Source organism: Eupeodes corollae, chromosome 2, assembly GCF_945859685.1.
Source record: "Eupeodes corollae chromosome 2, idEupCoro1.1, whole genome shotgun sequence".
Taxonomy (NCBI): Eukaryota; Metazoa; Arthropoda; class Insecta; order Diptera; family Syrphidae; genus Eupeodes; species Eupeodes corollae.
The window spans coordinates 105,982,370-105,994,696 of NC_079148.1; the positions used below are offsets into that span (position 1 = coordinate 105,982,370).

Sequence of the window (12,327 nt, forward strand, 5' to 3'; positions counted from 1 at the left end):
GCCACTAGTTTTGTGAGTACGACCAATGAAACATAAGCTTACAAATTGAAAGAGATTAATTTTTAACAAATTCTGTAGGACTTGTTTTTTTCTACAATACCCATGGTTTTTAACGCGGCATGAATACCACATCAATTTGCTGAAATCTTCAATTTCCAAAAGGTAAACCAAATACTTAGGAAACTTTCGGCGAAACTTTAACCATTGCCTGTGACGAGAGTTTCCCACCATTGCGTTTAATGCATAATTCTTACCCCATCACCTTAAATTCGAATCAATGAACACATCCGTTCCTCTGATAACAAACGTCACTCTCTGTCACCCATGTAACTTCAAGTGCATTCTTCAAAGTCCGATTTTTGCTAAAGTGCAGAGTAATGTTGTAAAAATATTTGATAACAAATAGCAATTAAAAAAACTATGACTTCGACCGGACTTCTAATTGTTTCCAATGTCAAACGCATTCAGAAGTCATTGAATGCAATTCAAAAATACGTTAACAATTTATACATTCATCTTAACATCCCATCAAGCAAAATACAACCTGTTCCGTCATGGACCAAAATTATCTCTCGCATCTATTCCGAGGGTCTTACTGGCACACCACAAATTAATTTAAAAATCTTGATAACTCCTCTTAAAACCCAGCTAACCAACATTGGAAAACAAAAGATCGACATGTTATTCTCCGACGGAAGATTCCCAGAAATATGCGATTCTGTGAGGGCAAATTTTAGCATTCCAAGCGAAACGATATTCCTAACCGAAGAGTCAGCCTCGGATGTTGCCGAACAACAAAATCACGACAAAGAGACTAAGATGTACGATACCGTAGTTTTGGGCGGAACATTCGACCGAATACACGTCGGACATAAGATATTCTTGACAGCAGCAGTTTTAAGGGCATGCAAGAGATTGGTGATTGGAGTAACTGATGAAAATATGCTCAAGAGTAAGTGTACCTAAACTGTTTTAAACTTGACTCGACTTTATCATTCGGTGTTATTAGCAAAAAGACTTCCAGAACTAATACTCCCAGTCGAGAAGAGGATCGAGGATTTGAAAAACTTCCTTCTCGAAATCGATTCGACACTACAATACGATATTGTTCCCATATCCGATCCATTTGGCCCGACAAAAAGTGATCCCGATATGGATATGATTGTGGTTAGTGCAGAAACACTTCGTGGTGGGCATAAGGTCAATGAACTTCGGGCAGAAAAGGGTCTCAAGAAATTGGATATATTCTGCATTGATATGGTCGAGGATTACAGCGATGATGGAGTGAAGGAACTTAAAATCAGCTCAAGTAATACGAGAATAGATCTTCTTGGAACCAGAATCAAACCAAAGAAGGTAAGAAGTAGGTAATTGCATATTATGGACAAGATTTCCAGCTAACTTCCACAATCCTCCTTTTCAAAATAGAGATTGAGTTACGATTTCAGCACTACAAAAATTTAACTCTTAAAACTGATCTATAAAATCTTTCAATTGTATTTTTAGCCAAGGGAACATCTTCCGCGTGAACCGTACATCATTGGTCTAACTGGTGGAATTGCTTCGGGTAAGAGCAAAATGGCTCAACGCTTACACGCACTCGGCGCTTACGTTATGGATTGTGATAAAATCGCCCACGAAATCTACGAACCTGGGCAGCTGTGCTATGAGAAGATAGTCGAGCACTTTGGAAATGAAATTATCGCCAACGACAAAACAATAGATCGTGTCAAACTTGGTTCAATAGTTTTTTCGCATCCGGATGAGTTGGAAAAATTGAATTCAATTGTTTGGCCAGAACTTCTAGTCGAAGTTAAACGACGCATAAAGTTGGCTTATGAAAGTAGCGGCACAAAGATTGTAGTAGTGGAAGCTGCAATTCTCTTGAAAGCCGGTTGGGACACTGAATGTCATGAAGTCTGGTCGATGATCGTCTCCCCGGAGGAGGCAGTTCGCCGTGTTGTCGAACGAAATAATTTATCAGAAGAAGAGGCCCGCAAGCGGATAGCCAATCAGGTAGACAACCACACTGTGGTCAAGAAATCAAATGTAGTATTTTCATCCGAATGGAGTCCCGATTATACCCAGAAACAAGCAGAGAAGGCCTGGACAATGATAACAACCGAATTGAAGCAGACAAAGGCGTAAATTTTGATTTGTCAATTAGTTTAGTTTCATTTGCTTTGCTTTTGTTTTTTTTTATATATATAAAAAAAGAGGTTTGAACAATACAAATAAATAATTGGGTGCAACCCGAGATGTGGGACAATGCAACTGGTAGTTTTAATGACTTTCTCCCTTCTTGCCGATAACACGTTTGAAGTCGCTCATCTTTGTTGTCATCAGAGGTGAGCCAATGAAGCCCAGCGAATCGATTTGAGTGATTTCTCCACCAGATTGGTTGTTGCGCACAAAGATTTGAATGTTCTGAACGTTTTGGAACTTCACATATCGTAGATTGACCGGCGTTCCTTCCAGGTCCTTAGGACTCAATCTATGGGAGAGAGGAAGAGTTGATGTTCGTTTGAGAAATTACAACTAACACTTCCAGCTTACGTTAGATCCTGAACCGAAGAACAAGATTCAGCCATATCAAAGTCCACAGTGCGAGGTTGGTTGATGAAGAGTTTGATCTCCTTCGGACCCAAATGAGGTGGCGCTTTGAATTTCAAGGAATGAATTTTAACCACCTGATTGAACGTCACCGAAATAATCAACTGTTCATCGCAGTCCGACTGCAGGTAGCCACCGCTTGTCTCAAAGCAATGTAGCATTGGATGGTCGTCGGATTCGTTGAGACATTCACATTGTTGCTTCGATATAAAAGTGTTCAGTTCCATCTAAGTACAATGAAGATTAAATACCAGATCAAGGAAAATAAGAAAGTCTTTTTAAGCTTACCAAGCCCTGGCCATAATCTTCACCAGCATCATCTGCAGACCCAGATCCGATGTGCTGAAAAATTTTGGCCTCTAGTCCGTTGATATCAGCACCTTGCATTCTATCGATTTTTGTCTACAATTTAAAATTCCTTACTGAGTCACGCATTTTTAAATTCATATGGAAAGGCGAACTTACTCGATTTCTGTAGAAGATGAAGGTTGGCATGGCAGAAACTCCCTGGGCGGCAGCGGTATCTTGACACTTGTCTACATCGACCTTTAGGAATATGGCTTTGGGGTATTTTGTAGGCAATTGTTCGAATAATGGAGCAATTGTCTGACATGGTCCACACCTTAAGAAATAATCGGAATAATGTTTACAAAGATTTCTCAATCAAAAATTCTTTTGTTTCATTCTTTCCTACCAACTTGCAGTGAAATCGACTACAACTAAACGAATTCCTGCAGCAGCTAGCTCAGCTTGGAAATGAGTTTCATCATTTATAACACGAACAGCCATTATTGAATTGTTTTCTTGTTTTAAATTAACTTCTTGTTTATACAAAAAAATCTAAGGAAAATGCTTAATTGGAATTTCTTTCTTTTATTTTTTAAAGGAAAAATGTTGCAGCAGACACCGACAAAATTAAAATTTCGATATTGACATTTGTGCAAAATGAACACAATGACTGGCAACCGTACGTGGCTTCCAGTTTTCCAATTAAATGAATCGTTTGAAAGTAGTGCAGTGGAAAGTCGATAGTGTAGTAAGAGACTAAAGGATGACCCTTAAAAGTTTTTGTTATAAATAGAAAATATGTTTAAAATTCAAAAAATTATATTCATATTGGTTTTGCAGTCTAATTCAAGCCTGACATGTTTATCATGGCAGTAATGTCAAAACTAAAACTGATTAGTGTGTCGATAGTTCTGTGTCTGGTGGCGGTGTGTAGGTTATCCTGTGTTTGGTGTTCTTTACTTGTAGTGCTAGTTTTGAAGTCGTGTTTTGGTTGTAGTGTGCAAGTCGTATAAGTTTTCGTTTTTTTAGATTTATTTGGTATTGTTATGTTTTGGGATAGTTTAAGTTTTTTTAGTAATTGCATGAAATTTTAGTTTTGGAAAGAGGTGAGGTCCATCTATGAAGCTAAGATCCCCCCTCATCCGGCGAACTTAGCCGAGCATCGCGAGAATGCCATCGCCTTCGTAGTGGACATTCTATCCCAACTCCTATACCCGTATGGGGTGGCCATTGAATCGTCCTAACCTATCCTCAATCCTAAATCCTAAATCCCTTTCTTGTTAACCTACCTATTGCCTCTCATTTCAGTGAATAGAAGCTCTCGAAGGGATCGTAAGGCGTAACATAGCCCTGAAAACAAATCGAATTTCAGTCAGTTCGTGGATTTCAAATCGATTCAAATCGTCATCTTACCTCTCAAATTATTTCTTTAGCTACTTTTGGGGCACACATCAACTGATTGATGCAGACCAATATCATGAGCAGGTAAAAGCCAAGATATCATTCAGGCTGTGTGCAGAGGAACCTCTTCGAATGACTATTTGCTCCTGATACTGCTGCTCCTGTGGCTGTTTTTCCGTTGAAGTGTTGTTTATGCTACTCTTTATTGTATATATTTCCATTTGAAGTCTTGGTAATAGCATTCGACAGCGACGGTGACAGCTTTGTTTTACTCTTGACATTCCCATTTGTGAGAGGCAAAATTAGGCTGTATTACATTTTTTTAAATGATGACGCACTTCGATATCATTGAAGTACATAATAATCTGAAAATAAAAAAAAATTAAAAAATATGTTTTGTTATGAGATACAAATGAGATTTACCACCGCTTTTTGAAGTTTAAAAAGTACCAAATTGAATTATGAAAACAAACTTATGAGAAAGATATGTTATTCTGCGCATCTGGCAGTATCCTACTAACCTCTTCACACTTTAAAAATCATTCGGCTGAAATGCATTAATCCATGCATACCAAAGAAACTATTTAGTTGAATGTGGGTGCAGTTACGTCTATCATAGAAGGATACAGACATTTTGTATGGGTTTAAGCAACTAATAAATTTTCGCAATCAATGTATGAAAAAAAGAACAAGTGAAAATGAGATGTACGGTGGTTCTCTTCTCTCAGAAAAAAATTGACTGAACTTTTTCTCTCTTGCACTTAAAGAAAATTATTCAACGATTAAGTTGAATTTCCGCGTAGTTACCTATTATTCATTGTGACACAAACTAAGTTCGTGTTAAATCACAAACTAAAAAGTTGATCGAATGGGCGACAGATTGGTTTCTGCATGTGCACGGATTCTCGTATAAGTCTATAGCGCTCAGCGTAGAAACCAAACAGTTTCGAAACCAAAAGTTGCATGTGCGCTCCTAGCCTTACACCTTGAACAGAATGAGATGCAGCTGTAGCTAAAAAAATCGCTGTAGTATAAGCTGTCAATAAAAACGCTCACTAATGTAGCAAAGGTCGCCCACAATGGTGTAGCGCAGGAAATTTATTCGGGCATGTTCAACGCATATAAAATTTATGTTTGACTTGAATTTGTATGAAAGTTCCAAACCAGACAAAATTCTCAAATGCATTGAACGCTCCCAAAAAAAAGTGAAAAGTCAAAGAATGAAATGGGTTTTCCCCATCTGTCATCTCAAAAGTAGCTTGTACCGCCGCCAAAAGTTAAAGTTGAGTCAACTTGCACTGCAGCTACAGCTACAGCTTCTCATTGTGTCGATGTATAGTATTTTCGTATCTTTTAACTTTGACAGTGCTACAGGAAACAGCTACAGCTACACCATTCTGTTCAGCCAGTTAGAGTCTTTATGAATCTCTTGCAATAAAAATTAATTTGAAGAAAACAAAATTGTTTGTCATTCCATTAGATCTCTTACAATCACTATCAAACAAACAGATCTTTAGAAGTACTTCCAATAAAATTCCCATAACCAGTGAATTTTTCTGTCACTGTTTTTCCCCCCAAGTGTCAAACAAGACACAAATGTTGTGCCAAAAATAATTAATCTTTTAACTTGAAACACCAGTAAACGTTTTTCAAAACAAAATAATGGCTTCAGGTTTGGAAGCTTACGTTAATCATACAGTATCGATAATTACTGCAGATGGAAGGAACTTTATAGGAACACTCAAAGGATTTGATCAGACAATTAATATAATTTTAGATGATTCCCATGAACGTGTCTTCTCAACAACAGCCGGCATCGAACAAATTGTCTTGGGCCTGCACATTATTCGAGGCGATAACATTGCAGTGATCGGACAAATAGATGAAGCAATTGACTCGAGACTGGATTTCAGTACCATAAGGGGTGAGCCCCTGGGTCCAGTAATCCACTAGCATTTATTTAACCCGCCATTATAAAATAAAAAAATATATCTATACAACAGAAAATTTAAGCATTTTTATTCGATAACTTTAAAGGAAACACTTCTACAATCCAACGAATTCAAATCGACAACAGCTACGCTTTGGGTTTTTGAAAATTCCGGGACACATACTAAGCGGGTCTTCTGGCCATCGCTTCCAGTATGCATGTCGGTCTTGAACTCATCGCAATTAGCCACAAAATACACTGACGGGCACTCGGTTATGATAAATGGATCGTTTTCAACGAAAGGATAGCATGCCAAGGTGTCTGGTGATGTGGGTGAAATGTGGCCCCATCGCAAAGTGGAACGTAGGGCTTCCAGTGGGTCGTCAAGGTTTGTATTTCGCAATAGATCTCTTACGTTTTGGCCTGAAGTACCAACCACCAAACGATCACCAATCTCACAGGCATACGGGTTGGAGACACTGTGAAAAGATGAGTTCCTAGCAGCTTCGGCGAACATGCATCGATGGAAGGGTTGCTGCGGCAGCATGAATGTAGCAGGATCGAACTCTCCTGGCATCAGATCGATGTAAATAGATTGTGACCAGCTGGCGAAGTATTTATCCAAGTTCTTTACAGCAAGAACTGTATCATTTGACTCACTGGACTTCATTTGCAAACCAAATTGTTTCTTTTCCGCACAAGAGCGCACTGAGTTCCCGGCTATTATCAGACGAACACAATGCTTTGTCCTTGGGTCGATGTTTCCGGCTAGCCATTGCTGGAACATATTAAGCGAATCACTGAACTCGTGACAATGGATCTGATTCAAGCCTGATATAAGCACAATACTGGCTGGTTTAGGAAGTGCACCCAAAGTACGCTGGGGTCCACTTTCTAGAAATATTGTTTCGTCCACCACAAACTTTCCATCGTCTTCAATTGTGCCGAGAACTGCACAAACCACTCCAGTGGCCATGAAACGCACATCAATTTCTCCAAATAGACGAACTCTTTGCAGTTCATCTTCCAAAATAAGTTTATCTTCTGCATTCGCGTAGTGTTGCCGCTGAGGTTGTGGTGCCAGTTGATTCTCCTCCGAAATTTCTCTCAAAATACTAGGCTTGAATGCTTGGTGCTTAAACAAAGTACCGATTAAGATGCATTTTTCGGAGACATCCTCGCGAAGTTCACAGAGTTTCTTAATAGGATACTCTGTGCCCCATTTTGCTAGAACCTTTGGTGTTAGAAGTTTAGTGCATTCATTCAGCCGGTAGGCGTAGAGATGCGAGAATTGCTTCTGATAGTTTTGTGTTGTTATAAGGAACTTTTCAGAATGGTCTTTATATTCTATTTCAAGTCGAGAGATTTGTGAAGACATATTAGAACAAACGAACAAATAGGATAGATGATAGGAATAAATAAAACAGCAACAGGATTTGAATTCCCGCAAAAATTTCACTCGAAACGTTCAAAATCAAATTGTTTGACTTTGGATTTTTGACACAGGTAAACATATGTTTGCGGTTTGTTCGATTTTTTCGAAAAATGGATTAATTGCTTAACAGAATGGTGTAGCTGCAACTGCTGATTGTTGGTCAGTCAAAGATAATACTTCATTTTAAGGCTACATTTGCAGTCAGAAAATGTCTCTCAACTTTTGATTCTTGTAAATGCTTCAGGCTGTATTTCAAATAAAGGCAAGTTTTTTTTAGTGTTTTTCTTTTTTGAATGACAGTTACGCCCACTATTTTGTTTTGAATTGAAAATACAGTTGCCACTAAATGACATAAGGTTTAAATAAGAGATACAAGCATATGGTTTAACTTTATTTCAGAGAGATTGTGCAGACTTCTCATTTTGCTTAAGCGGTTAGTTGTTACAGCCTTAAACTTTTTGAACTAGAACGGACCCAATTCAATTTTTTAAATCCTCTTCGAATGAAGATTTGCTCCGATTAAGATTATCATAGAATCCTCCTCTTCCTGATACTGCAGCTCTTGTGGCTACTTTTCCGTTGCAGTTTATGTTACTCTTTATTTTATACATTTCCACTTGCAGTCTGGTTAATAGCATTCGACGGCGACAGTGTTGTTTTACTCTTGACATTCCCATTTGTGAGAAGCGAAATTTTATTTGAAATAATTGTGCTTTATTCCATTTATTCCTACGATGACGCACTTCGATATGATTGAAGTACATAATAATCTGAAAATAAAAAAAAATAAAAAATATGTTTTGTTTTGAGTTACAAATAATAATAACCACCACCTTTCAGTACATAAATACATTTGACGTTTAAAAAGTAGCAAATTGAATAATAAAAACAAACTTACGAGAAGGATATATTATTCTGCGCGTTTGGAAGTATTATACTAACCTCGTCGCACTTTAAAGAATCATTGGACTAAAATGCACTAATACATGCATACCAAAGAAACTATTTAGTTGCATGTGCGCGCAGTTGCGTGTATCATAGTAGGATACAGACATTTTGTATGGGTTTAAGCAACTAATACATTTTCACAATCAATGTATGAAAGAGAAAACTCCTCAGAATTTTTTGTGAAAGGAAAACATTGACTACATTTTTTTCTCTCTTGCACTTAAAGAAAATTATTCAACGATTTAGTTGAATGTGCGCGCAGTTACCTATAATTCCTTGTGACACAAACTAATTAATTGGTTTGAGGTGATCGTTTAGTTTGTGTTAAAACACAAACTAAAAAGATGCTCGAATGGGCGACCGAATGGTTTCTGCATGTGCGCGGACTCTCGTATAAGTTGCATGTGCGCGCCTAGCCTTTCTAAAATAATTGATACATACATCAATTATAATATAAAACCAAATGTCACTAATATGGTAACGTAAGTGTTTTTCTTCCTAGTCAAAAATGTGCCAGCAATTAATCCGGCCTAAAAAGTGAATATAATATAGTTGTACGGTCTACGTCTTAAGGCCGAAAGGCATTAGTAATTAGTGTTATAGTTTAGCTTAGAGTGTCCGTATGGGACCATTAAGTTAGTTGTAAGTTATGGATAATTAGGCTAGTTTTATGAATTTTTGTCTAGCTTTAAGATAGGTTTAAGATTGAATAAATAAAAATGAATTTGAAAAAAAAAAAAAAACGGTCTACGTCTATTTAAAACCTCGTTCATTGTGTGTTCAGCTTAATTTTTGTTTTCTTTTTTCGGCTTCATTTTGTTTGACGTTTATAAGTTTTTGATTAGCTAGCAAGTAAAAACAGAAAATATACAAATTACAAATAAAAATAACTAAAAACAAAACGTGAAGCAAATACTTTAATTCGTTTAATATTCTGTAAAGAATTCTTAAATATGACTACTCCACCAAAATTTCCTGGAACAGGATTGGAAGAGGTCAATATACCAGGCCAGGCGTTTCTACGTGAAGCTCTAACATCCTGCACAGATCCTTTGAAAGCAATAGAAAGTTTCCAGGTAAGAGTTTAGGAAAGTTTTTATTTCACGGCGGTGAAACCATAATAATTCCAATTTTAACTTCAAAATCACATGAAATTCTATTCTTTGATTAAGAACCTTTCAATTCTCATGTATTTTAGTTAGAAAATGGTGTACTGCTGCCCTCATTACGGCCAATGCTGCCTCTTCTCGATTTGCACGGTGTCCGCCGACTTGACTTCCACACGTCTCTCATGGAGGTAAGAACCCTTTTTGTTTTTTTTCTTTTTCTTTAAAATAAGTTTTGCTTTTAGGAACTACGAGAAAAACTTATCGGACGAATCAATGAACTCGGACAAAAAGATTCCCGCGAAAGGGACAAAAAACTTAAAGAATTGCTTGTTAAGAGTTTTCCTGTAGTACGGGTCAAAGCTCTGCGTCCCGTGGTTATGTCAATTCTAAGGAACACAACTCATATCGATGATAAGTATTTGAGAATTTTAGTTCGTGACCGAGAGCTGTACTCGGACACAGACACAGAGGTTAAACGGCAAATTTGGAGAGATAACCAGTCGTTGTTTGGTGACGAAGTCTCGCCGCTTCTTTCGCAATACATACGAGAAAAAGAACACGTACTTTTCGATCACACAAATCTTAATAACCTATTCTTCCATCCATCACCAAAACTACGACGGCAAGGAGAAGTTGTCCAGAAACTAGCCAATATGATAGGAACTAGTGTAAAACTGTACGATATGGTCCTGCAGTTTCTTCGAACTCTTTTTCTGCGTACTCGCAATGTTCATTATTGTACGCTTCGCGCTGAGCTGTTGATGGCTCTGCATGATCTAGAGGTCCAAGATATAATATCTGTAGATCCATGTCATAAGTTTACGTGGTGTTTGGATGCTTGCATTCGAGAGAAAAACGTAGACATTAAACGTTCGCGGGAACTACAAGGATTTCTGGACAATATAAAACGCGGTCAAGAACAAGTTTTGGGTGATCTTTCAATGACCCTCTGCGATCCATATGCAATTAACTTCCTTGCAACATCTGCTATTAAGATCCTGCAACACCTCATCAACAATGAAGGCCTTCCGCGAGACAACACTATTCTTATTTTACTTTTGCGTATGTTAGCACTTGGTTTGAGTGCCTGGGTTATGATCGACTCCCAGGATTTCAAGGAACCCAAACTTGACAGTCAAGTTGTGACTAAGTTTCTGCCGGCGCTGATGTCTCTAATGGTGGATGATCAATGTCGTAGCTTGCATGCTAAACTCCCACCAGATGAAAGAGAGAGCGCATTGACTACAATCGAACATTCCGGCCCAGCTCCAGATGCTGTTGAGGCTTATATACAAGAAAGCTCAGTAGCAGCAATATTAGCTATGTATTATACGCTACACACAGCACGGCAGAAAGATCGAATGGGCGTTTTGCGGGTGTTAGCTATTTTGTCGGCGTGCAAAGATGATAGAGCCTATGAAGACCCATTTTTACATTCATTGGTAAGTGTTTTATTGGTTTCGTTAATCCAGGACGATTTGATAAAGAATTAATTATTTTTATTTTCAGATTGCACTTTTGGTTCCGATGTCGGAAGAGTTCACAACTGAAGACTTTTGCACAACACTTTTCGATGAGTTTCTTTTCGCTGGTCTGACTAGAGATAACGTTACCAGACATATGCTTAAGTTACTTTGGTAAGGAATCAGATTATAGAATATATCGTATAAAGTCTAATAATTAAATTTTTTTTTTAAACTTTAGGTACATCCACAGCAAGTTGCCTGCAGGCCGCCTGGCTACTTTAGTGAAAGCTATGCAGCCGACCACAGCCCATAATGAAAACGTACACAAATTGTATGAGTCGCTACAAGAACGGATCGGAAGTACAATGTTGGAAACACCGGTTGTCGAACCACCTGAAGCTGATTTCGATTCTCCATTGAAGAATGTTCCAACTCCAGGGCCGCATTATTTACAATAAATTTTTTTATAAACAATATATTCTTATGACAAATAAAGGTTATACTAAAAAAAAGCAAAGTTAATTAAGATACGTTAAAAGCCTAGACAATTATACGCTAACTGTTAATTTCCATGATGCAAATATTTTACATGGGGAAGTATTCTTCAGCATTTTTACGACTTTGTTAATTAAAGGATTATTAGCATAGGGACATAATTTTCAGAATGTATTAAAACATGAAAGATCTTTTTACATGTACGAAATTTAAATTAAATTTTCAGTTAGTTTTAGAATCGAGAAACGATAGTATTAGTCGCGGTAGCACAGTTTAACATAAATCTAGCTGCTCTGGTCCATCTGGTATCTATGTACTTGTACATATATGTGTTTAAATGTATCCACCAAAATGTTGATTTTTCCCTTTTTGTGGTTTGCTTGCAATTTATTTATATATTTGAAAATCATTATTTTTCGAACGATATCGTAATTGCATAAACACTGTTATAGTTTCAATTTGTTTTTGATTTGTAATTCAATCTTCTAAAAACAAATATTCCCTAAGAGTACTAAAGATTGTATGTATGGGCAGGTTCAGACGACATAAGGGACTTGAAAGTAAGGCAAGTTTCTAATATCTCATTGGCCAGCTGCCAAAAAATTACCTTCCAATTAAGGCAACTTTAATGGAAAGCTATTA

General features: G+C 37.4%; 5 protein-coding genes across 5 annotated transcripts; 3 read left to right on the forward strand and 2 right to left on the reverse strand.

The window, feature by feature from the left end:
- The first annotated feature begins 296 nt into the window (after positions 1-296).
- LOC129945004 (bifunctional coenzyme A synthase) lies at positions 297-2,274 on the forward strand. The gene is made up of 3 exons (XM_056054665.1): positions 297-952; positions 1,010-1,356; positions 1,507-2,274. The coding sequence occupies exons 1-3, from the start codon at positions 421-423 to the stop codon at positions 2,146-2,148; spliced, it is 1,521 nt and encodes a 506-aa protein (XP_055910640.1). The 5' UTR covers positions 297-420; the 3' UTR covers positions 2,149-2,274.
- On the reverse strand, positions 2,146-3,562 carry LOC129945008 (thioredoxin-like protein 1). Its single transcript, XM_056054668.1, has 5 exons — positions 3,308-3,562; positions 3,079-3,235; positions 2,902-3,015; positions 2,557-2,840; positions 2,146-2,494 (listed from the first exon to the last, which is right to left on the reverse strand). Exons 1-5 carry the CDS (start codon positions 3,400-3,402, stop codon positions 2,284-2,286), a joined length of 861 nt encoding a protein of 286 aa, XP_055910643.1. The 5' UTR covers positions 3,403-3,562; the 3' UTR covers positions 2,146-2,283.
- Positions 3,563-5,856: 2,294 nt separating this feature from the next.
- LOC129945017 (U6 snRNA-associated Sm-like protein LSm8) lies at positions 5,857-6,309 on the forward strand. Its single transcript, XM_056054680.1, has one exon. The coding sequence runs from the start codon at positions 5,965-5,967 to the stop codon at positions 6,253-6,255; it is 291 nt and encodes a 96-aa protein (XP_055910655.1). The 5' UTR covers positions 5,857-5,964; the 3' UTR covers positions 6,256-6,309.
- Positions 6,296-7,717, reverse strand: LOC129945006 (DNA polymerase delta subunit 2). The gene has a single exon (XM_056054666.1). The coding sequence runs from the start codon at positions 7,608-7,610 to the stop codon at positions 6,321-6,323; it is 1,290 nt and encodes a 429-aa protein (XP_055910641.1). The 5' UTR covers positions 7,611-7,717; the 3' UTR covers positions 6,296-6,320.
- Positions 7,718-9,427: 1,710 nt separating this feature from the next.
- On the forward strand, positions 9,428-11,741 carry LOC129945002 (negative elongation factor B). Its single transcript, XM_056054663.1, has 5 exons — positions 9,428-9,691; positions 9,814-9,912; positions 9,967-11,166; positions 11,234-11,361; positions 11,429-11,741. The coding sequence occupies exons 1-5, from the start codon at positions 9,569-9,571 to the stop codon at positions 11,646-11,648; spliced, it is 1,770 nt and encodes a 589-aa protein (XP_055910638.1). The 5' UTR covers positions 9,428-9,568; the 3' UTR covers positions 11,649-11,741.
- The last annotated feature ends 586 nt before the right edge of the window (positions 11,742-12,327 follow it).

Excerpts from the sequence above, each read along its gene's own strand:
- LOC129945002 (XM_056054663.1), top strand. The coding sequence starts at position 9,569 with ATGACTACTCCACCAAAATTTCCTGGAACAGGATTGGAAGAGGTCAAT. Across the intron at positions 9,692-9,813 it reads AAGCAATAGAAAGTTTCCAG|TTAGAAAATGGTGTACTGCT; the intron begins GTAAGAGTTTAG and ends CATGTATTTTAG. Across the intron at positions 11,362-11,428 it reads CATATGCTTAAGTTACTTTG|GTACATCCACAGCAAGTTGC; the intron begins GTAAGGAATCAG and ends TTTAAACTTTAG.
- LOC129945017 (XM_056054680.1), top strand. The coding sequence starts at position 5,965 with ATGGCTTCAGGTTTGGAAGCTTACGTTAATCATACAGTATCGATAATT.
- LOC129945004 (XM_056054665.1), top strand. The coding sequence starts at position 421 with ATGACTTCGACCGGACTTCTAATTGTTTCCAATGTCAAACGCATTCAG. Across the intron at positions 953-1,009 it reads TGATGAAAATATGCTCAAGA|CAAAAAGACTTCCAGAACTA; the intron begins GTAAGTGTACCT and ends CGGTGTTATTAG. Across the intron at positions 1,357-1,506 it reads CCAGAATCAAACCAAAGAAG|CCAAGGGAACATCTTCCGCG; the intron begins GTAAGAAGTAGG and ends TTGTATTTTTAG.
- LOC129945008 (XM_056054668.1), bottom strand. The coding sequence starts at position 3,402 with ATGGCTGTTCGTGTTATAAATGATGAAACTCATTTCCAAGCTGAGCTA. Across the intron at positions 3,236-3,307 it reads GTCGATTTCACTGCAAGTTG|GTGTGGACCATGTCAGACAA; the intron begins GTAGGAAAGAAT and ends TTATTTCTTAAG. Across the intron at positions 2,841-2,901 it reads AAGATTATGGCCAGGGCTTG|ATGGAACTGAACACTTTTAT; the intron begins GTAAGCTTAAAA and ends CATTGTACTTAG.
- LOC129945006 (XM_056054666.1), bottom strand. The coding sequence starts at position 7,610 with ATGTCTTCACAAATCTCTCGACTTGAAATAGAATATAAAGACCATTCT.